At 41.8% G+C, this 24,795-nt stretch overlaps 1 protein-coding gene across 1 annotated transcript in view; it reads right to left on the bottom strand.

Moving 5' to 3' along the window:
* The window catches only part of TTI1 (TELO2 interacting protein 1), a 51,041-nt gene that overhangs the window by 19,333 nt on the left and 6,913 nt on the right, over window positions 1–24,795 (bottom strand). The window contains exons 2-4 of the mRNA XM_008017810.3: window positions 9,595–11,937; window positions 3,942–4,142; window positions 392–540 (exon numbers count right to left, since the gene is read on the bottom strand). Of these exons, the coding sequence (XP_008016001.3) occupies window positions 392–540; window positions 3,942–4,142; window positions 9,595–11,896 (2,652 nt within the window). The 5' untranslated portion in view covers window positions 11,897–11,937. The remainder of the gene's footprint in view (window positions 1–391; window positions 541–3,941; window positions 4,143–9,594; window positions 11,938–24,795) is intronic.

The following is a 24,795-nucleotide window of genomic DNA, read 5'->3' as shown; positions in this document are numbered from 1 at the left end:
TTTCCCTAGGATGAAAACAGAAAGAGAGATAAGGGCTAGTGTCAGGCTTGGAAGAATGATCTCTTTAAAGTATTAAAACCTGCATCCTACATAGCTGAGAAAATAATATCCTTCCCAAAGCACATGGCTTTCTTTTCCTTGGAGATTCAGTGAATCCCCAAAACTTGTGGTTTTTAATGCAGGAGATTCAGCTCCCTTTGGCATCTGAGCAGACACAGAAAGATGTAAAACTGTCACCCCACAGACAAATTCCTTTGGATGCCTTCTCTTGGGCACCACACATAGAGTAGGAGATAAGGGGAGCTACGTGCTCATACGTGTAGCCACTGCCAACCAGGCCACACCTTAGTCCTGCTGCTCTGAGAATGCAGAGAAGCAGCTGCGCACTGACCTTCAGGCGGATTTGCAGATTTTTATCTGACAACAAGTGGATGCAGCGTTCCATCACGTCCATGGCTATTTGGATCTGCAACGGCAGTGGTGGCTCCACATCTGGATGGGTGTCATTCTCGTCCACTTTGGGAGAGACTGACTGTTCCTCTGGAAAAAAAGCACAACTGGGGGCAGTGTTGTATGAGTGATAAAACAGAGATACCTAAATTTCTGTTCTTTATAAATTACTCAGTCTTAGGTATTTGGTTACAGCAGCACTGTAAATGGACTGAGACACCTCCATGCAAGGGGGAATGATGGGTACAGAAACCATGGTATAGCCATATAATGGCATTTTATGAGGTCCCTATTTTTTTTTTAGAGACAAGGCCTTGCTGTGTCCATGCTGGAGTGCAGTGGTGTGAACACGGCCCCCTGCAATCTCAAACTCATGGGGTCAAGTGATCTTCCCACCTCAGCCTCCTGAGTGGCTAGGACTACAGGTGCATGTTACCATGCCCGGTTAATTTTTAAATTCTTTTTACAGAAATGGGGGTCTCACTATGTTGCCCAGACTGGTCTCCCAATTCCTGGGCTCAAGCAATCCCCCTGCCACGGCCTCTCAAAGTGCTGGGATTACAGGTATGAGCCACTACACCAGGCTTAGCATGGGTTTTAAAGACAAGAGAAATGTTTATAAAATAATATTGTCTTAAAAAGACAAAAAGCACAACACAAAATTGCATATGCAGCATGAACACTACTACATATGTTTTTGCATGGGAGGAAGTACAGCAAAATATTAAAAGTGACAAGGTAATGAGACAACAGATGACTTAAATTTTTTCCCTATGCCTTTGGTCTTTTCTAAATTTCCATTAATGAATATTTAAGATAAAAATAAGATATCTGGGAGGTTGAGGCAGGTGGATCACCTGAGGTCAGCAGTTTGAGACCAGCCCGACCAACATGGCAAAACCATATCTGTACTAAATTACAAAAATTAGCCGGCCATACTGGCAGGCGCCTGTAATCTCAGTTACTTGGGAGGGTGAGGCGGGAGAATCGCTTGAACCCAGGAGGCAGAGGTTGCAATAAACCGAGATCATGCCACTGCACCCCAGCCTGGCAACAAGAGCAAAACTCCGTCTCAAAAAAAAAAAAAAAAAAAAAAAAAAAGATAGGGTTCTCGTGTGGAGCCTTGAAGCTGGGACGTTCCATGGCTGGCCTCTGCTCTGTCCTTCACTTTTTCATCTCCTCTTGGTTCATCCTTTGATTAAAAGGGGTGCACATCTGTCTTCTCCACCAGGCTGTAAGAACTTCTGATGGCCAGAATCAAACCTTACTTATCTTTGTAGGTGAGATAATAAGGGCAGCTTGGTGTAGTTCACAGGGCATGGAGTTTGGTTAGAGGAGGTTGGATAAGTCTTGCCTCTACTACCTATTAGCAACTTCTTTCATCCTACATTACCTCATCTGGAAAAAAAAGGGATACAGCATGTATACCTCACATGCTACTGAAAGCACTAAATGAGATATTACCAGCCATTATCATTCTCACTGCCTAGAGTGCTGCGTTGCATGAGATAGATGTAAGTTTGTAAATGGAAACATCACAAGATTTGAGAGTTGCATGAAACCCAGGCCAAAATCCCTACCCTGAAAAATTTTCCTGATCTACTTACAGCCCCAGCCTCATTCCAACCCTGATCACCAGCTGTGCTCATTTCCACTGAGCAGAGCACTGCTCCCTTAACTTTTTCCAATTTCAGTTCCCTCTGCTGGAAAGACAGACTCTTACAGTAGAGGATGCACCTGTCTCTAACAGATGCTGAAAAGACAAATGAAAATGCATTTGTAGAATGCTTGGATTTCTTGGAGAAAGGGACCTCAGATATACAAGGTGCTTTTATGTGCTTAAAACAAAAAACTCATGTCAAGCCAGCACTGAGGCAAACATTCCTTAGAATGCCAAGTGTGTGGTGTGTACTTGATGAATGATAAGCATAAAGATGATAGACCTGTGCTTTTTTCCCCAGAGGGGGATTTGTTGTTTGAAATTCACCTATTGCAGAATGTTATTTGAGGGATGTGGATTTTCCTGGTATTGGAAGAAGGGTTTGACTCTTTCAGTCTGCTCTAAGTGAACATCAACTAACACTAGAAGATCCTAATCATGAAGGAATGGATTCACTGACAGTGCTCAAATTTTGAACAAGAATGGCAAATCTGGATTATGAGGGATCAGAATGCCTCCACTGCTTCAGCATTTCCAGGTTTGGGTGAAGGGTGTAGTTCACGAAAAGGATTGGGTTGGCTCAAGAAACAAATCTGAGAAGAAAAAGCCTGATAGATTTCTGATCAGAAAACTCTGTTCTTGGGGAGAGCAATGACTCAACTCTGCATAAATCCTTATTTGGGTCCTGTGATGCTTCTCTGCTATTTAGAAGGCATTTGTTGCAGTGAGTTGTGTCGAGCTACTATTTCATGTTATTCTGTTGGAAGTACTGGCTTCAGTTCACCAGAATCTCACAGTGGAGATCACCAAAAGGAGGAAAAAAACAAAAAAAGGAAAAGAAAAGAAAAAGAAAAAGAAATCTGTTTTATTCCAACCTAACAAACTAATTTGGGACTCAGTTCGATTTAGGAAGGTTCTGAGACCACCAAGCTCATTATGACCTGGCATTTTATATTTGCAGAGGAGATTCTAATAATTTATTAATCCTTCCGTGACCTGAAGCTCCAGATTGAGCTTGTGAATAAAACAACAGGCCAGAGCTTCAACTAGCCTGAACTCCCTTCTTTATCATATAAATTGGTAAGAAAAACACTGCAATCTCCTCCCACCAATAAACAAATGGACAAAGCATATGAATAGACAATGGGCATAAGGAAAAAACCTGTTAGGAAAGAAGCTTATAGAAAGACATTCAACCTTGTTGGTAATCAAAGAAATGCAAAGTAGATAACAAGAACCATTTTTCACCTATTAATTCAGGAAGAAGTAAAACTGGAAATAGCCAATGTTGGTAAGGCTGTGGTGAGACCAGTATTGATCCTGCACTGCCAAAGGAAAAGTATAAATTGACACAACCATTTTGAAAGGCAATTTGGCAAGCATTAAATTATGTTCACATCCTTGACCCAGAAATCCTACTTTTGGGAATTTAAAGAAATATGCAAAAAAAAAAAAAAAAGTCACATGCACAGAATCATCCACTGCAGCACTGTTTATTAGTGTTATTATTAAGCCAGAAGCAACCTAAATGTCCTACAGCGGAATGGACACTTAGTAACAGCCATTAAAGCATGAATTATCAAAATTCAACAGCAACAGAGTTGCTTATAACTAAACACAAAAAGGGTACACAGCTGCAACCACGTAAAAACAGTTTTGCAACAGAAAAGAATGGAAAAAGATTACACAAAACAGGGGAACAGCTATGTTAGCCTGGTAAGGTTATGAGTGACTTTTCTTATTTCTACCCTTTCTGTAATGATGTTTCACCATTTTTACAATAATCTGTTTCAGAAAGAAAAAACCAGCTAAGCCAAAAAAACCAAGTTACCTTCTTCATTATCAAAATCTGAGACATTTCCATCTGCCACATCCTTCTCTTTGAGGTAGTTCAGCAAAAACTGTTCGATGTCTTCAGCTGTGGTGGTGCTCTTCTCAAGAGTTGCTGGTCTTTGGTTCAAATGACTTCCCTCCTCTCCTAAACTTTGCTCTTGGAGGTGCCTGAGATTACCTGTGTCTGGGAACCACTGGGCTGTAAATAAAGTGTTACAATGATCACCTTGGCTATTAACAGCAGGCATGAGTACTTCACACAGAATAAGCTCTTTGCCCTGGCCTGCACAGCCCCCACATGATTCAGTCCCTGCCTGGCTCTCCGGCCTCCCAGTTGACCATTAACCCATTATTTTCCAGTTCCCCCAATGCAGCAAGCATTTTCGTGTTTCAGAACTCTTGCATATGCTGTTCTGTCTGGAATTCCTCCCATCCGCTTCACATCTGGTTAGCTCCAAGTCACATCTCAGAACACATAGAACTTGCCTGATAAGGCTCTCCCTTGACTACCCTGTTTAACTTAGGTCACTTACATGATACCTTATATAGCTCTCTGCTCTTTCCCTTCATATCAGTTCATCACAATATGTGATTATATATTTGCGTATCTATTTATTTGTGTGTCCTATTCAGTGTCTGAGTCTCCCATTAGACTCTATGTTCCATTGGTCACCACTGGAAATCCAATATGCCCAGTGTGGGATCCAGCATCTCTATTCCTTCAACCAACTCAGTTCTAACTGCAAATCATTTTTGTATGTCAGAGTTCCACAAAGGCTCTTAGGAGAGCAATTTGATACTCTCTCAAAAATTTAAACATAAACCCTTTAAACCAGCATTTTTTTCAGGAATTCATCCTATTGATATGCTGAGGCATGTCCAAAATGACCTGCAAAGATATTGGGTGCTCAAAGTTTATGCAAAGGAAAAAATATACAAGACTGGCAAACACGTCCAAGTGACAAAATTCTGAGTACAGAATATACCACTCATTAGCAGAATACAGGCTTTACAGGGCCTTAAGGATGGATGGTCTCACACTGTATTTCTGACATAAAATGCTTCAGAAAGCTGGCTGTTTTCTCTCCAAAGTCTTCCCTATTCGGTGATGCTCAAATACTTCTGATAAGTTACCACAGAATAAACTTCAAACATCACCGGGTCCCGTGGTTTTCAAACTGTGCCTTGAGGAGCCTTAGGGCTTCGCAGAAATGTCTTATGGATCACAACAGGGAGGGCACCAAGAGACGGGGGGCTACGGGCATGGGTTCTAGGGTCTCTATTCCTTCAACCAACTCAGCTCGAATTTCAATCTTTTTTTTTTTGTATATCAGGGTTCCCCAAAGGCTTCATTTCAAAAAAATCTCTCAATACTTAAAGAATAAAACAACAACAACAAATCTCACAGCCTGAAAATCACTGCTCTGGTCCAGTACCCTCCTTTTGCAGACAGTCGGGAAAAAGACTCTGATAACCTTTAGCACCTGCTAATCTTCTTTTTATCAAAGAGCATCTGCACAGAGCAAGAGCAGCAGCAGATGGGAGATGACAGGGCCAGGCAACTGGGAGTATCAGAGAGCAAATGCGTGAGGTGTGAGCCGGAGGTTCCTACATCCAGGGATCCATTATGACATTCTTCAAACCGCACCCCCAGTTGTCTATCAGGTACTTAGTGCACTCTAAGGGACTGGTTCCCAAATAGTTAAAACCCGGACCCAGCATTTACACTGCTAAGACTAGACAGTCTGCAAAGATTATTTCTAGATTCAAGGCTGGTGCCAGACATTAAAATGTCTTTGCTCACAAATGGCTTTTAAACATATGAAAAGCAGCTCAATCTCACTTTTAATGCAAATTAAAACTATAATAAGGTGCTATTTTTCTCCTATTGGATTAGCAAAGATCAAAAGCTTGGTAATATACAGTGTGGGTGAGGGCGTGGCAAAACTGGCACTCTCATACATCGCTGATGGAGTTTAAATTGGTACAACCTCTTAGAGAGCAATTTGATACTCTCAAAAATTTAAACGTTATACCCTTAAACCAGCATTTTCAGAAATTCATCCTATTGATAGACGGAGACATGTCCAAAATGACCTACAAAGATATTCAATGCAGCATTTTTTGTGGTGGCCAAAGACCGGAAATGACCAAAACGTCTACCAAGAAAGGACTGGTTAAATAAACTACGGTGCAGACACATGATGGAATACTATGCAGCCATAAAAAGAATGCAGCAGCCATGTATGGATGGACTTGCACATTCTCCAAGTTCTGTAGTATGTGACATAAACACTTATTTTCAAAGCTACCCTATTTTTTTCTTGTTATGAATAATCAGCCAACCAGCAGTTGGTATTCGCAGTAATTAACTGATGGTTCTTGCCCTTACCGTGGCACCTAATGCTTTTTTAGTCACTGCATGTGACACACTATGTTAATGATAACTCAATTTCCTAAAACTCTTACTGGGTTCTTCTAAGGCCTTTCCAAAGTTCTCTGAGAACACATTTCCACACCCATCTTAAAAAGAGTGGCTGTCAGTTAGATAATTCGATGACAAACAGAAATGACAGCAAAAGGTGCTCCTCTGATTTATGAGTGACTATAGTGACTCCACCTGAGCACTAATTCCTGTTCAAAAAGCAAGTGTATTCTGGGTTATTTCAAATCTTTCAGAAAAGCTAGCTCTAAGTTTGCTTCTGTTCCAAGGAAGCCCCACACTCAATTTGAACCATCCAATTTTCCTTTCTGCAAGGCAGACCCTCTCCCTCCACCTCATTTTTTTTTTTTTCTTTTTAAAGCACTACAAAGCTACACGAGTCTTGACATTCCTCCTTCAGAGATGATCGAAGACATCAGCAATCTAAGGCAATTCAATTTTGAAGGCCCAAATTCAGACACCTCTGGAGAGACATATTTCACAGGGCTTTTCTTAAACTACTTTATAGAAATTTCAAATTGAAACATAGCATAGGTCCCTAAAGCAGTACAGGTGGGATATACTTGGCCCATGGAAGCCAGCCTCAGTCTGCATAAGCAACCTGCCAGTCCTTATGAGGGCCTCCACAAGGGCAGGTCCAGGTGGGTCTTATTCATGGCTGACTCCCCAGTGACTAGCCCACTACACAGGCTTCCAAGTGGCTGCAAAATAAAATCCAAACTCCTTCTCTTGGTCCATAAGGCCCTACCAGGATTTGTCCTTGCCCTTCTTTCCAACTTCATCTTGCAACACTCTCTACAATGGCCTCTTTTCCATTCTCCAAAGACCCATGCCCCTTCTTCCCTCTGGGCCTTCCCACTTGAATTTTTATTTCTATTTTTTTTAAGACAGTCTTACTCTGTCACCCAGGCTGGAGTGCAGTGGTGCAATCACGGGTCACTGCAGCCCTGACCTCCCTGGGCTCAGGTGATGCTTCTGCTTTTGCTTCCCAAGCAGCTGGAATTACAGGCATGTACCGTCACTCCCAACTCATTTTTTCCCATTTTTAGTAGAGACGAGGCCTTACTAGGTTGCCCAGGCTTGTCTTGAACTCCTGGGCTCAAGCAATCCACCCACCTCAGCCTCCCAAAGTGTTGGGATAACGGGCGTGAGCCATGGCACCCGGCCTGAATGTTCTTAAAAATAAAAAAAAAAACGGCCGGGCGCGGTGGCTCAAGCCTGTAATCCCAGCACTTTGGGAGGCCGAGACGGGCGGATCACGAGGTCAGGAGATCGAGACCATTCTGGCTATCATGGTGAAACCCCATCTCTACTAAAAAATACAAAAAACTAGCCGGGCGAGGTGGCGGGCGCCTGTAGTCCCAGCTACTCGGGAGGCTGAGGCAGGAGAATGGCGTAAGCCCGGGAGGTGGAGCTTGCAGTGAGCTGAGATCCGGCCACTGCACTCCAGCCTGGGTGACAGAGCGAGACTCCGTCTCAAAAAAAAAAAAAAAAAAAAGAAAAAAAAAAACAACGTGACAGCCCCGTATGTGTCGATGTGCCCTTCTCATCCTTCAGGTCTCAGCTTTGGTGTTGCTTCCTCAGAGAGGCCCTCCCTGACCACTGAACTTACAGAAGTCTGTGCCTGTTACATCGAGGTGTTTATTTCCTTCACAGTGTTTATCAGAATCTGCAGTGAGCTTGTCTAATGATTTGTTTACTTGTTTATCATCTCTCTTGCAGTGGCAGGGAAGTTCCATGAGTTTATTCGTCTTGTTCTCTGCTCTATCTTCATTACCTAGCACAGTGTCTAACATATGGCAGGCACTCTTGAATGAATGAATGAATGAAAAAAGGAACATTTATGCTGAACGCAAATGCTCATGCATGAATAAACAAACACTGGAAATGGCATTAGCTACACGGCAGGGCACTGTCCCTGCCCCAGTCACCTTCCATGAGAATGCTTCTTACAAGGTCTTGGCTTTTTCAACTGACAAAATGAGGCCAGTGACCATTCCACCTGCCTCAGAGGCTATTAGCAATACTGAGATAAATACTGGAAATACGCTCTTTAAATAAAAGGGACCCAGCTATACAGCTTATTATTTTCTCATTGAAAGATTGACTATCCAGTTGAAAGATTCCTTTTCTTATAATTGAAGTCCAAAATTTTGCCCTTTTTTTTTTTTTTTTTTTGAGATGGAGTCTTGCTCTGTTGCCCAGGTTGGAGTGCAGTGGCACAATCTCGGCTCACTGCAAGCTCCACCTCCCAGGTTCAAGCCATTCTCCTGCCTCAGCCTCCCAAGTAGCTGGGACTACAGGCACCCGCCACCACGTCCAACTAATTTTTTTCTGTATTTTTTAGTAGAGATGGAGTTTCACTGTGTTAGCCAGGATAGTCTCAATCTCCTGACATTGTGATCCGCCTGCCTTGGCCTCCCAAAGTGCTGGAATTACAAGCATGAGCCACCGTGCTCACCCAATTTTGCCATTCTAATAGTGGCTAACATCTCTGGCAAGCACCCAATAGGATCAAAGGGAAGAAGAGAAACTCAAACCAACTCACACAATTAAAAGGTTAAAAGGAAGTTTCTAGACCTGCTCTGTCCAGTGTGGTAGTCGCTAGCTACATGTGGCTATTAAAATTAAGTAAAATACAGAATTCAGTTCCTCAGGTGCACGAACCACATGTGTAGAGTGGTAACTGTACTGGATAGAACAGATAAAGATTATTTCTACCATCACAGAAACTTCTTTTAGACAGTACTGTTCTAGGCTATATGTGGACTGAATAATTCATGTTATATCTCTTCTTCATTAGCATAGATACTGCTAACGCTATGCATCATCAGAAGCAGTTTGATATACTGGAAAGAACAAAACTGTCATAAATCCTGATTTTATCATTTATTAATTGTGTGACTCTGGCTAAGTAGGATGTCACTGACCCTTAGTTTCTCTTATTTATAAAATAGAAATAATATTTACATTTAGTCTGCAGGGTTTATATCCCTGGCATAGAGCAGGAGCTCAATAAATGGTAGAGATTACTGAAAGTATAAAAGATAAACAGTGAAACTCCACCATAACCTATGGGACTGGAGAGACAATGATTCAAATGTCCCCCATAGCATCACTGCAAACAATGCAAAAAACAAGGCTAAGCAAACTAGGAGATTGAGTCCTGTCCCCCACACATCAGCATTAAAAAGGGCTCTCAATGTACCTAATGCTGCCATCAGAGCATGCAGAACACCGACAAAGGAAGCAGCTCTCTTATCGTAAAATTGGTCCAGGGTGGCCAAGACATCTTGAACCACATCTGCCACCAAAGGAAGCAGGTTAGCATCTGAGTTCCGCAGCATGACTTCCAAGACCTTTGGGGTATGAGGGTGCAGAGACAGATGACGCAGATTTAAAGAGATCCCATTCACTAAATAGTCTGAATTTTGGTTGATCAGGTGCTGCAGGGAGTTGTAGCCACAAGCATGACAAATATTCATCATGGTGCTGGTAGCCACCTGACTAATGAGTAGGGTTTGGTCTCCAGCCTTCTCCATTACTGGATAAAGGACTGACATCAAGAGCAGACAGAAGTCTTTTCCTAGTGCATATGCAAACTGGCCAATTCCTTCCAACTGAATGCATATTTGCCAGATGTTGCTGTTCATGGAGCAAATAGTGGGACTTGGCTTTGAGAAGGCTAGAAAAGACGTAACTTGGCAGGTGTGTTCACCAGATGTGATGGCCTGGAGGCCTGGGTGTTCCATCATCAGCTCCTCTCCCATTTCCTCAGTTTCGAGATAGGTAACCAAATACCAATTTTCTTGACTTGTGTATTCTTCAAGTATAGATGTCACAATCTCTCTCAGTTCCTCTGGGTTTGTTTTAATATGTTTTTCGTGAAGATTCTCGACCTCTAGCCCAGCAGCCCCTGTAACCAGTTCATTAAGGATCATGGCAGCTTGCTTCCGGTAAACCACGGATTGACGGTAAAGTTCCATAAAGTGATCCACAAGCAAATAAAGATTCCCATAATAACCAAGTAGCTGACAAACCTGCCTCAAGAGCATGAAGATCCTCTCATCAGTGAAGAAGTGGAAATATCTCCTCTGGATGTGGTTCCAAGGCTGTGTGGCTGAGGTCTTTGGAGAGGCATTCAGATCATCAGAGTTCCAACGCCGTTCCTCAACAATCTTGATGTCAGCCACGTCTAGCTCTAGAACTTGGATGAGTGCTTTGGAAAGGCGCTGGAGATGGGCCAGAGAGTTGAGGACAAAGTTTATTTTTGGACCCAAGAGTTTCAGATAACCAAGTAACAAGGAAAGTGTAGAGAATTTGCCCTGGTCATCTTGGGAGTTCATTAGGCGAGGAAGAGATGTGGCAAGGGAATGCAGGCTTTCTGACAAGATGTCAGCAAGGGCTTTGTTGCCCACCACTACTTTTTGATCTGCAAAATGTCTCAGAACTTTATTGCACTGGACTTGGACTTCAGAACTCTCATCATTTACTAGTCCCACTAAGGCCTTCAGAAGGGGACCAGCACATTCGACCAATGATTGACTGCACTTCAAAAGAAGGTCCTCCACAAGTTCTACCAGTTCCAGCCTCACCTTCCAGTGTGGGTGAACAGAAACACACTCAATTATCTTTTTAATAAGGATAGTCAGCTTGTCGCCAGTGTTTTTGACCCAATCTGCTTCCCTGTGAACCATCAGCTCTGCTACTCTGTGCTCAACTGCAGATTTTGCTTGGACCTTTGAGATTCTTTTGAGCTGTTCATCAGCCATAATGAAGCTCACTGTCTTGTAAAAGATCTTTAGGGAAGATACGACAATGCTGTGACCTTGTTTAAAGTCTCCTGTGATAACCCTGGTCAGTGCAGTTGAGATTCCAGGTAAAAAAGAGGCAAACAAATCCCCCAGCTGCTTTTGTTCAAGTTCATCCAACGACCTTGGATGGTCCTGACAATCACACTGCAAGAGTAGAACCTGTAAACATTTTAAGGCAGCAATTTTAATTTGCTTTGATTTCTCCTGCTCTGCAAGGCCTAACAGCAAAGATATGGCAAATCCTAAACGTGGCAGAATGGAGGGCTCATAAAAAGTCAGAATGATGTCCCCATAAGCTGAGTGCATTAATGTGCTAAGTCCCTGGATCACAGCCAATTTCAACTCCTCAGACACAGCCGCAGGCTTTTGGGAGCTGGGTGAATACAGACAAGCAGAGAGTTCTGAAAAGAGTTCCTGGAGAAGTTCTTGTTCTTTCACACATGTTGAAGAAAGGACAAATGTGAGACATTCCACCACACTCTGGATCAAACGCTCTCTTTTGGGACCTGGGGTCTTCAGGGTAAACCGCAGAGGGAAGAGGATGTACTGCTGAAGTTCCTGAAGGGCACTGTCACTCACAGCTTGTAGTCGAGTCTGCAGATGCTCCACATTCTCCACTGTCTGGGTCTTTGTGAGCTGAACACAGACTGGACGTAAGACACCAAAGGCCTCCTCAGGAGTATCAAAAACTGCCATTGTGCAGCAGCCTTCCCCTCACTGAGGAAACATCCTGCAGGCTGGAGGAAGGAAACTGTTCAGTAAAAATATCAAGTTCAAAGCAAGTATGAAGTGAACTTGCATTCATTCATTCAACAGACATTTACCAAGGGTCTATGTGCCAGTCACTGCACTGGGCACCAGGGGTGCAAACAAACTGAGCCCCGTCTAGTGAGGGAAGTACATGTACAGTTACAATAAAGTATCTTCAGGATTAGGACAGGCCTAGGCTTCCAGTCCTGAGTGTGGAAGTCATATCCTGAGGAAGCCAGGATGGGTCTCACTAGAAAATTATGCTCGAGGCAAGACTTGAGGGAGGAAGGAATAGGAATCTGTGGACTATTTTCAGGAGTTTGGATTTTAACCTTCAGGATTTTGGATTTAAACCTTCAGGTTTTGGCCGGGCGTGGTGGCTCACACCTGTAATCCCAGCACTTTGGGAGGCCGAGGTGGGCGGATCATGAGTTCAGGAGATCGAGACCATCCTTGATCTTCCTCGATGGTGAAACTCCGTCTCTACTAAAAATACAAAAAAATTAGCCAGGCATGGTGGCGGGTGCCTGTAGTCCCAGCTACTTGGGAGGCTGAGGCAGGAGAATGGCGTGAACCCAGGAGGCGGAGCTTGCAGTGAGCCGAGATCGCACCACTGCACTCCAGCCTGGGAGACAGTGAGACTCTGTCTCACAAAAAAAAAAAAAAAAAAAAAAAAAAAAAAAAAAACCCTTCAGGTTTTATCTTTTTAAAACTGAGGTATACGTACAGTAAAATGCACTATTTTAACGTACAGCTCAGTGAATTTTTGTGTAGGTATAGAACAATGTAACCACTACCCAAAGTAAGATACAGAATAATTCCAACAACCTAGAAGGCTCCCTCAGGTCCTTTTGCAGTCAATTCCTATTTCGCCTGCCTGGAGGTAACCACTCTTCTGACTTCTATCACTACAGACATGTTTTGTCTGTTCCTGTCATTAAGAGGTTTAAAGCAAGGGGTGATATGGTCAACTCTATGCACTGAAAAGATCCCCCAGGAGCCTATAATACAGGAGAAGGATCAGAATTGGGTGAGACTGACAGCAACATAAAGTGAAAGGGGCTACCCAGAGAGATGAGAAAACTGGGAGCACATACTATCACAGAACACACAGGAGAAGACAGAGTCCAGCAGGATGGAAAGATGGACAGCAGGCAGGCAAGCAGGCAAAGGAGAAAGAATTACGGGAAAGCAAAAAGCAACTCAATATCCGAGGGTCTGTCTTTTTTTTTGTGAAGAGAAATTCAAAGTCATGGGCTGACAGTGAACAAGGAGGAGGATAAACAGAGGGCTTGAGGAGAGAAATAAAAGTCTCAAATATTCCCTTTGGAGAAGCAGAGCATGCTGGGAAGACATAAAGTGTGGCCCAAGGGTACTGAGGACTGAGCTGAGTTGGAGACCATAAATGTGTGTAACTGTAAAATGTCGGCATTGGATGGAGGCTTAGAGATCATCTAGTCTGGTGGGCTTGTGGTCTTTCTTTTTTCTCTACTTGCTGGGGGCTTTTGAAGAGGTAAGAAAGTGCTTGTGCTGCTTCTCTCTACCCCCAGTTCCATGAATGCTCCTGAACTCGGTGGCTATAGATTGGAAAGCAAGTTGTGCCCAGCAGGCATGAGCAAGGCCTGCTCAGTCCAGAGAGAGAAATAGATGGTGCCAAACTTCCCCTTGGAGGGGACTCTGATACGCTGGAGAGTCTAGCCTACTGAGCTCCCTGGAACCCTATGAGGAAGGGCACTGTTCATCTCTGTGAGGCTTCGTAGGGCTGTATCTCATGCTCTCTGTGGCCCCAAGAAGCTAGAGAAGGGAAGAAGCTTGACTCTTCCCTATCTCAGGCTAGAAAAATGCCATGCATGGCAGCCACAAAGCTTGGCTGGGGACTAATGACATCCCAGGTGCACTGGCTCATACACTGATGAACCAGAGGCTGCTTTGCCACCTCCCTGCCTGAGATACTGGTAGTTGGATGATGAAGTAGGAAGGAAGAGAACTGCTTAACGGGATCCAGCAGTCACGGGTAGAAAAAGCACTTCGCACTCCTTGAGCTGGTGAATCTTAGATTAACAGAACCAGAAAAATAGGCAGATAAGAATTTAAATGATAATAATAATAATAAGACCAAGTTCAATTATGACACCAAAGACATCTCTTAGAATTAAAAGCATAATTTTCCACATGCAAAAAAGCTCCACTGATGAAATTTTTAAAAAGATAGTTAATTGCAGAAACCCAATTGGTGGCCTAGAAGATCAAGTAGACCTATCTTACCCAAAGCAGGGATGCAGAGATGCAAACCGTGAGACTTGGAGGACAGATCTGGGAGAACCACCATGTAAGGGGTAATTTGAAAGGAGAAACATTTCCCTTAGCTGCAAAAAGATTTATCTGGAGACCTAAAACCCTGAAGGATACACACCTGACCACATTCTGGTAAAATCCCTTCACTCTAAATAGAGAAAAATCACATACGTTTTGAGGAGGAAAGGACAAATAACATATAAAAGAAAAATAAATGGCTGTGAACTCCTCATTGGCAACAATGGATGCTAGACGACAGTGGAATAGCACCTACTTACTGCAAATAAAGGATGTGGCCCCCAAATGCCGCTGAAGATGTTCTTCTGTCAAGATGGAAGAACAACATGCAGGAGAGGGTATCAGCCACATATCCTACCAGAAGAAGATACTTACACTGCTGAGGAGTGTTTTTTCTTTTAGCACAGAGAATTTTCTTCAAATACAATGTTTAAATGGAAGCCCAGTATACAAAACAGACAAAATCAGAGGGTGTCTTGTAAAATACAGGGTGAAGGCAATGGCCTAGGGCTCTCTCTCTTATTTCACCGTAGGAGTTTCAAGAAGATAACTTGGAGTCTGCCCCTCAACAGGGTGGTGGTTCCTAAACTACATTCTCAGATTACATAACAAAAACCGTAGTAGAGCTAATGAAACGGGAATACACAGTATGTCTAACATTGACCTCATCGCTTTCTGCCATATTCCCTTGGTGATTTATAGTCAAGCTAGAAACCATAGAATCTGTTTTCTTTCACCCCTTCTTAATCCCAGCATTCCCTACATTTCATCAATTCCACCCCTTTGACACCTTTCAAATCTGTTGATGACAACTGATGTGTTTAATATTGGGTCAACTCTCACAGTTTCCTCTCTGGCCCTTTGGCTTGTTTCTTGCCCTCCTCGAATTCACATCTCACAATGACACTTAAGTAATCTTTCTAAAAGAAAAATCTGATCGCAATTCCCTAGGCTTAATTCTTAAACTGTTCTCCATCCTGCATGAAGGGCAGATACTTCTAGATAGAAACTATACCTAAGCATTACCATGGCATACAGGGTCTTCACCATCAGGCTTCTGCCTGTCTTGCCAACCTCATTTCTCACTGTTCTGTCACTTGATCTCTAACCTGCAATCATGTAAAATTTATAAAACTTGCAATTTTCTAAACAGGTGGTGCTAGTTTACATTTGTCTCCTTTTTCCTACCCCTGTACACACTTCTATGACAGTATTTGGCAAGCTGTATTATTTATGTATATGTCTGTCCTACCTACTTTAGACTAGAGGCTCTGAGATGGCAGGGACAATCCTATACCTAGAAGCCAGAAGAGCATCTGGCACACGGCAAGCCCTCAAAAATATCTGTACAGATTCCGCTTCCGGGTAGGCTCTAGTATGGTTTGGCAGGCTAATACTCCTGCCAATGACTACAAAAAGCCAAATAAATTACAAAAATCATTTCTTAAAGCATCCAATACTTGTGGAAGCAACAAGGACTAGATGGACTAACAGACAGAATGTTCAGAGGGAATCAACAATCAATAGCTTGTGTGTGTGTGTGGGGGTGTGTGTGTGTGTGTGTGTGTGTGGGTGGGTGTGTGTGTGGGCATGCGTGCGTGAACCTTTGGTGCATTTGTTGATCCTGGACGTGGGCTCGGGAATAGGGTGTGGTTATCACTGGGGAAAGAGAAACCACAATGCTTTTAATGGTTACCTGGGGCTGGAGAGACAAAACTGCAGCCTCGAGGGACCTCAAAATACCCAACTTCTGGAAGAAGGCTGCTGTTGGAGACAAGCCAGTAGAGATTTTGGTATTCTTCAAAGCTAGGGTAACAAAACTGGAGATTTGACGGACTTGAAATACTTACTTGGTTGGGGTCTTCCTCAAGACATTTAGTCAATTTTGAAATGATGTGAAGTAGTGATAGGCTAAATAACTAAGTTGAAAATCTTAGGGGCAGAAGTGAACCTCCCAAAGGCTTTCATGTCTAAGGAGACAAACAGCCTATTAGGTTTTCAACTGAAAGCCCTGGAGGATCATACTCTAATAAGGATGAACCAAACTAAGTTTGAGGCTCACCAGGATTGCAACCCAACAGTGACCCAACTCAATCCCTGAAATATGTCAGATTAGACTGAAGTATTTAGTTAACAAAAGAAAGGGGCAAACCTTGATGGAAGATATGTGCAGCCGCTATGATTCTTTTATATAATGTTTGGTATATAATAAGTTTTTTAAGCATGTGTGGAGGTAAATGCACATAGCTGGTAATCAGGAGAAAAAACAGACATTAGAAGCAGATCTGTGGATGGCCCAATTATTGAAGTTTAGTAGTCAAGAACTTTGAAATAACCAAGATTAATAAAGTCAAGAAATGGAGGAAAAGATGACCAAAGTAAATGAAAGGATAAATAATTTTACCACGGAATTGGCTGAAATCTATTTTAAAAAATCAAATGGATACTTTAGAACTGAGAACTACAGTATCTATAATTAAGAATTCAATATAAGATATTAACAGTAAATTGGACTCAGCAGGAGACATGATTAATGATTTGGAAGACAGGTCAATAAAAAATATTCAAACTCAATTAGAAAAATGAATGGTAAACACAGATAAGAACATAAAAGACATGTAGAATAAAAGACGTGAATAAATGAGTCTTAGAAGACAGCATAGAGCAGAAGCAATACTAAAATGTCCAAAACAAATTAAAGGGATCAACCCACAGATTTAAAAAACCCAGCAACCCAATTATTTGGCCAATATAAAGAAAAGAACACACAGATACCATAGTCAAACTGCTGAAAAACAAAAAGAGGAAAACCTTAAAAAGCAGTGAAGCAAAAAAATGACAGCTGACTTCTCAAAAGAAACAACACAATCCAGGAGTCAATAGAATGCTATCTTTAATGTACTGAAAGAAAATAACTCCCAGCTTCGATTTTTTTTTTTTTTAAATCTATGGACTAGAGAACCAACTGTGAATTTTATAACCTATAAAAACCACCTCTTTCAATAAGGTAAGGCTGGGCCTGGGTGGCTCAGGCCTATAATCCCAGCACTTTGAGAAGCTGCAGTGGGTGGATCACTTGAGCCCAGGAGTTTGAAACCAACCTGAGCAACATGGTGAAACTCCATCTCTACAAAAAATACAAAAATTAGCTAGGTGTGGTAGTGTGCAGCTGCTAGGGAGGCTCAGTTGGAAGGATCGATTGAGCCTGGGAGGTTGAGGCTGTAGTAAGCTGTAATTGTGTCACTGTACTCTAGCCTCGGTGACAGAGTGAGCCCGTCTAAAAAAAAAAGAAGGTGAAATTAAGATATTTATGACAAACAAAACCTGAGGGAATTCATTGCTATCAGGCAGCACTAAAAGAAAAAACAATGTAAGAAAATAAACCTAGACAGAAGCATGGAACTGTAAGAGGGAATGAAGAAAATGAAATAGGTAAATATATAAAAAATGAACTGTACAAAACAATAACTATTATGTCTTCTGTAGTTTGTGCATATATAAAACTAAAATGCAAGACAACAATAATTCAAAAAGGTGGGGGGGGGGAAGGAGTTAAGTGTCTAAGAGTCTAGTAGTATAATGAAGTGATAAAATAATCTGTATTAGACCGTAACATGTCAAGATGTTAAATGCATGTTGAAATCTGTAGAGTAAGCTCTAAAATAATTGTAAAAGAATACCTACCTAACAAGATTACAGGGCAGTAAAAAATGGGATACTATTTTTGATTAATCAAAGGGCAAAAATGCAAAAAAACAAAACTAAACTAGTGAGCCAAATTGAAAACAAAAAGTAAGATGGCAGAGAGAAGTCTGTAGTACAACTGAAACAGCGATTACATTTGTGCAGAGTTTGTCAACAGTAGCACTACTGACATTTTGGGTAGGATAATTACTTGTTGGTGGAGGGCTGTCTTGCGCATTGCAGGGCATCTAGCAGCATCCTTGGCCTCTGTATCTTGGCCATCCATCTATCTGCTGCCAGTAGCACTAGTCCAGGTGTAACAAACAAAAATGTCTCCAGACACTGCTAGATGTCCTGTCAAGGACAAAAATGGTCCCTGGATTTGGTACCATTGGTAGAGTCAGCATAATCCTAATCAAATCCCAGCAGGATTTTTGCAGAAACCTGAGTCTAAAACTGATAGAGAAATGCAAAGGACCTAAAATAGAAAAGACAATCTTCAAAAAGAAGAATGCAGTTAGAGAACTTATACTAACTGATTTCAAGTTTACTATAAAGATATAATAATTAAAGGACAGTGTATACTTGGCATAAAGAAAAATGAACAGAACAGAGTTCAGAAATAGACCACACATAGAATACAGAGTCCAGCTATAGACCTACACACCTGACACAGGTGACAGTAAATGAAGGGGTGAAAACAATGGCCTTTTCAATTAAAGGTGCTATGTCACTTGGCTACTCATATGAAAAAAAAAAAATATATATATATATATATGTATATATATCTTGATTCCATCACATCATATTTAAATGTGAAATGTAAAACAATAAAGCTTTCCAAAGGAAACAAACAAAAACATCTTTGTGATCCTGGAGTAGGCAAAGATTTCTTAACTAGGACACAAAAAGAAAAAAGCTGATAAATTGGACTACCTTAAAGTTTAAGAATTTCTGTTCATCAAAAGACACTATTAAAGAGTGAAAAGGCAACTCATAAAGTGATGTAAGACACTTGCTACACATCTGACAAAACACTCATATCTATAATATACAAAAGATTTTTTAAAAAATCATTTTAAAAAGGAAAGACAACCTAATAGAAACACAAAAAAGGACTTGTATAGACATATCACAAAAAAGGATAGCCAAATAGCCAATAAACATATGACAAGACTTTCAATATCATTAGTCAGGAAAATGCAATTTAAAACCACAATGCAATACCATTACACATCCATGAGAAGAACTAAATTGAAAAAAGGGAACATACTAGGTGCTGGCAAGGATACAAAGCAACTAATACTCTCATTCGATGCTGGTGGGAGTATAAATCAGTGCAGCTAGTACAGAAAACTCATTGGCAGTATCTATTATTTCAAAGGTGAATATATATATGCTCTATGATCTAGCAATTCAATTCTTTGATATATACCCAATAGAAATGTATATATAAACTTATCAAAAGATGTATTCTGGAATTCACTATACACAATCACCCTAAAATGAAAACTACCCCAATGCCTATCTATAGCAGAATGGATAAATAAACTGTAGTATATTCTCTCAATGAAATACTATACAGATGAAGATTTACCACAAGCAGAGATCTTCAAAAGACTGGGTTATAGGCTCAGAAATATATAAACCAGCTTTCTCTAAGGAAGACAGCATAACACATTGCTACTTTGGCATAACACACTGCTACTCTGACATGACTATAAAAGGCAATCATATAGCTTTATGGGATGGCCATGAAATCACAGTTGTGTGACAATATGTCAATTACAGAAAGAATTGTTTAGAGATTTAGAGCCTTAGGAATCCTAGATTCTATTCCTATAAAATGCACCCTGATTACTTAGAGTGGTGCTACACCAAAGTTTGATGTTTATAACCAGTAGCAACAGGGGCATTCTGGTCCAGAAAGTTATACTGGGATGAGGCATTCAGAACAAACGGATTCTCTGGGTGAGCAGACAAAACCACCCAGAGGTCAGAGAGTGACTGAATAAACATGAATAAACATAAGCATGAGTAAACAGTTCTTGACTGCTAATGGACATCTAAACCCCTTCTAGTTTAGTGGCCCTCCGCTGTGGTCCTGGAAAGTAGTTGGCAAGTAGCCACTGGGGAGGTGGGAGATGAGATCTGTGATTGGACAGCATAACTGAACTCACTGCCCCTGGCAAGCCTCTTCCCCTCCCCCCGACCTTTCTGCCTTGTAACAGGGGTGGGTTATATAAGATCCTTGGGCTATGGTGTAAAGGTGGTGAAGACAAATGGAACAATCTGTACAGGACACGGTGTTATACTTTACAGATACTTAGATCCCAACGTACTTATTGTATCATACAATCAAGAAGGGAAAAGGGGAGGGAAAAAAGTGCAAAAGGAATTTGGAAACAGAATGAATACTAACAAGGAAGAGGGAGAAGGATCTGTGTTGGGTTAGGGCACTATACACTTTGGGCTGTGTGGGAAGGCTGCTCAAGGTTAAAGTCCTGTCACAAGCAAAGGCCTGAAGGGAGAAAAGCCATAGCACCTAATAAAGGCAGAGATGAGACAGAGATGCCATTGTGGCAGGTGAGTCAGGCCTCACACAGCAATTCAGATGAAATCATTTGCTCAGGGCCTTTGCACTTGCTGTCCTCTCCCCTTTGTCCTCAGGGCTCGCTCCTTTACCACTTTCAGGGCTTTGTTCAAGTGAGGCCTGGTCTGATCACCCCTATTTAACACTGCTACCTATGCTTACTCCTCATCTCCTTTCCTTGCCTTTAAATTTTTCATCCTTAGCACTTCACACCAGCTGTCAAACCAGATTATCTACCTGTTTGTTTACTGTTTCTCTCCCTTCACTGGAATACTAGAATCAGTGATTTTTGACTGGTTTCTTAATTGCTTTTGGCACAAAGTAGGTATTCAATAAATGCGCGTTGAGTTAGTGGTCATAATGCAAGATCTGGTTCTGTCATTTGTAGAGCACTGGTATCAGCTATTCTGAACTGGATTCTAGATGAAACCTACCATGCTCTTCTCTTGGGGTGAGTTTTTCCTAAATATAGTTGCTCTCGTCTACACTGGGAGGGTGCTGCTAGATTTCATTCTCATGGGGTAATCACAGTTCTAGATTTGGCTGTACTCTAGCCCACTTTTAGGCTATTTCCAGAACTGGGACAGAGGGAACATGTATATACTCTCTCTATACATGCTTTCCCCCTTCTGAAGAATAAGTTGTAAGATGACATAGGTATTTGTTCAATAATCCATCTGGGTGCAGTGTTCAGAGTACACTGGAGGACTGATCTGGGTTCTACCCCTGACTTTTACAGTACCTGGCTGTGTGATTTCCATGAATTCTAGCTTCTTCAATATAAAATAAACTTCTGGATAAGACAATCTCCAAAATTTCCACCTTTGAATAACTAGCCTATGGAAAGAACGACTGGGTTTAGAGCCCAGAGATAGGAGTTCAGATGTAAAAATCGCCAATACAAGTTCTTGAATAAGAGGAAAACATTTTTCTTTTGTTGTTGAAAAAAACCCCATCATACATCAGGCAAAGTGCTAGGTATTTAATGTATTCCTCATCCACAAGCTAAGCAGCACAAGGCTCAGAAAGGTTCAGTGATGTTCACACAGCAAGCAGGTGTCACACTTGGGCTTCATCTCGAGCCTGCGTGACTCCAAAGTCTGTATATATTCTTTCCACTATGCTAGAGGTTCCCAACCTGGCTGTTTATCAGAATCAAGGAGGAACAATTTAAGTACAGATTCCTGGGCTCCACACCAGATCTACGGAATCAGAATCAAAGTGGTGGGGGAGCAGGTATGATTGGGAATCCACAATTTTAAAACTTTGCAAGGTCAGCCCCATGGCCAGTGAGGTGTGGGAACCTTGCACTGTATATATTCTCTATGTGCTTTCCCTTCTGAAGAACAAGTCGTATGATGAAATAGGTACTTGTTCAATAATCCATCTGGTTGCAGTGTTCAGAGTACACTGGAGGACTACTATCTTGGGTTAAAATGATGAGTTTATTTGTCTCCCCAGCTGAACGGTATAGTGTCACAGCTTTACTTGTGGTTTCCCCAGCATCTGCTGGTGTCTGCCAAGCAGTTCCCACTCACTGTTTAATAAATAAGTAAAAGAAGCTGGATAAACATTAACCCTTCAGCATATTCTGAAGTTTTGTTGATTGCTACTCATCTTTCCCTCTATCTAGAAAGGTTTCCTTAGCATATACTATTTGCCATACAGTGTGCTAAATTCTTGACAAGGGAAGAGACACAATGTTAACGAGAGAGGCTAACACTGTAAGGGAAGTGTACTGCAGAAACAGGAAGAACATGCGGAGGAGGGGCTCAAGGAGACTTCCCATACATATTTCCAGAAATTACTCTGGGCTCACATAATGCTTAGTTTACAGCTGTCCCTTATAGAAAACATGTGAAGCTGTGTCTTGTATTACACTAATACTATGTGCCTGTTCCCTCCACTAGACAGGACCTTTTTTGCTAGGCAGTACATTCTAAAAGAGGGATTCTTAACTTAGAAGAGAGTGTACATAGAATACATATATGAACGACCTCCTGCCCTCCCCCCACTTATTTATAAATATTAATATAAACAGAAATTCTGCTCTCACACACACATGAATATAAATAGAAAACATAAGCGTCTGGGGAGATGGAGTAGGCATACATTTCCCTATTCTTTTTGTTAAATATAACTAAAACCCCTGGACATTATATATAAAGCAAATACAAGAAGAAAGCAGACTGGTTAGGGACCCCAGGACCTGGGGAGTGACACAGTGCTGAGTTCCCTGGGTTTTCTTTCTGCCTCATAGACCCAGGCCCTGGAGTTGAAGCAGCTGGCAACTGGGAAGCACCAACGGGCACAGACACAAAAACCCCAACCTGCTCTCTCTAGCCAAAGGAGTAGGAGAATGGGCACCCTCGCAAGACAAAAAACTTTTAGACAGCAAACGCTCTACTCCAGCCAAACACTACAGAAAATAAGGCAGCCTCCACCTGCCTTAAACTTCCACTCCTACTTGGCAGTAATGAGGTAGCATCAGAGGAGACCTAGTCAGGACTTTCACCACTGCCCAGTGGTAATGATGCCACCTCCATCCACTCCAATGTTAGTGGAGACCAAGCGGGGAGTTGGGACCGCCGCACCCAGCCAGCAGTACACCTCCAACCAGCAGTAGTGGGGAGACCTTTTTCTTGGGTGTCAATGGAGGCTGAATGACGAACTTAGACTTCTACCTCCACCTGGCAGTGATGAGATACAGACCCCCTTCTCCTACCAGAGTAGGAATGGTGTCAGAGAAAACCATCCTAAACATTAGACTAAACAGCCTAAACAGAAGACTAAACAGCCTCAACAGATGTCTCAGAACATTATATAGAAATGTCCAGATCTCAATATAAAAATCGTTAATCATACCAGGAACCAGGAGGAACTCAGACAGAATGAAAAAAGACAATCGGTAGGCTGTGATGGCTCACACCTGTAACCCCAGCACTTTGGGAGGCTGTGGCTGGTGGATCACCTGAGGTCAGGAGTTCAAGACCAGCCTGGCCAACATGGTGAAACCCTATCTCTACTAAAAATACAGAAATTAGCCAGGTATGGTGGCGCACGCCTGTAATCCCAGCTACTTGGGAGGCTGAGGCAGGAGAATCACTTGAACCCGGAAGGCGGAGGTTGCAGTAAGCTGAGATTGCAGCATGGCACTCCAGCCTGGGCAACAAGAGCAACACTCCATTTCAAAAAAAGAAAAAACAAAAAAGACAATCAACACGTCAACACCAAGATGACAGAGACAAAGATGTTAGAATTATCTAATGAAGACATTAAAGCAGCATGATTAAAATGTATCGATAAGCAATTATGAATACACTTCAAACAAATGAAAGAATAGAAAGCCTCGACAAAGAAATAGAAGATATAAATAAACAAGTGAAAATTTTAGAACTGAAAATTTCAGTAACAAAGAAAAAGCTCAGTGGATGGGCTCAACAGCAGAATGGAGGGAAGAAAAAAATCTGTGAGCTGGAAGATGGAACAATAGAAATTACCCCATCTGAACAAAAGAGAAAAAACAGACTGAAAAATATATAAACAGAGCATCAGGGAACCTGTGGGACCAAGAGGGCAGGTTGAAAAAGTACTCGAAGAAATAATGGCTGAAAATGCCATAAAGTTGGCAAAGACATGAATCTATATATCAAGAAGCTGAGTGAACCCCAAATAAATTTATCCCAAGACCCTTCATAATTTCATTTCTGAAAACTAATAACAAAAAATATTGAAAGCATCCAGAGAAAAATTATACCTTGTCTACAGGGAAGAAACAATTTTTTATTTTTATTTTTTTTTTGGGACAGAGTTTCATTCTGTCACCCAGGCTGGAGTGCAACGGCGCCATATACATTCACTGCAACCTCCACCTGCCAGGTTTAAGCAATTCTCCTGCCTCCATCTGGGTACCTGGAATTATAGGCGGGCACCAGCACTCCCAGCTAATTTTTGTATTTTTAGTAGAGATAAGGTTTCACCATGTTGGCCAGGCTGGTCTCAAACTCCTGGCCTGAAGTGATCCAACCACCTTAGCCTCCCAAAATGCTGGGATTACAGTGTGAGCCACCCTGCCCAGAAGGGAGAAAACAATTCTAATGACAACAGATTTCTCATCAGAAATCATGTAGGCCAGAAAACAGTTACACAATAATTTTTGGGTGCTGAAACAAACAAACATCAATGCAGAACCATATACCCAGCAAAAAATGTTCATCAGGAATGAAGCGGAAATCAAGACTTCTGAGGAGAAGGA

This window comes from Chlorocebus sabaeus, chromosome 2 (genome assembly GCF_047675955.1).
Source record: "Chlorocebus sabaeus isolate Y175 chromosome 2, mChlSab1.0.hap1, whole genome shotgun sequence".
Lineage (NCBI taxonomy): Eukaryota > Metazoa > Chordata > Mammalia > Primates > Cercopithecidae > Chlorocebus > Chlorocebus sabaeus.
Note: the sequence above shows the minus strand (reverse complement) of the source record. Positions and strands in the feature narration are given on the sequence as shown.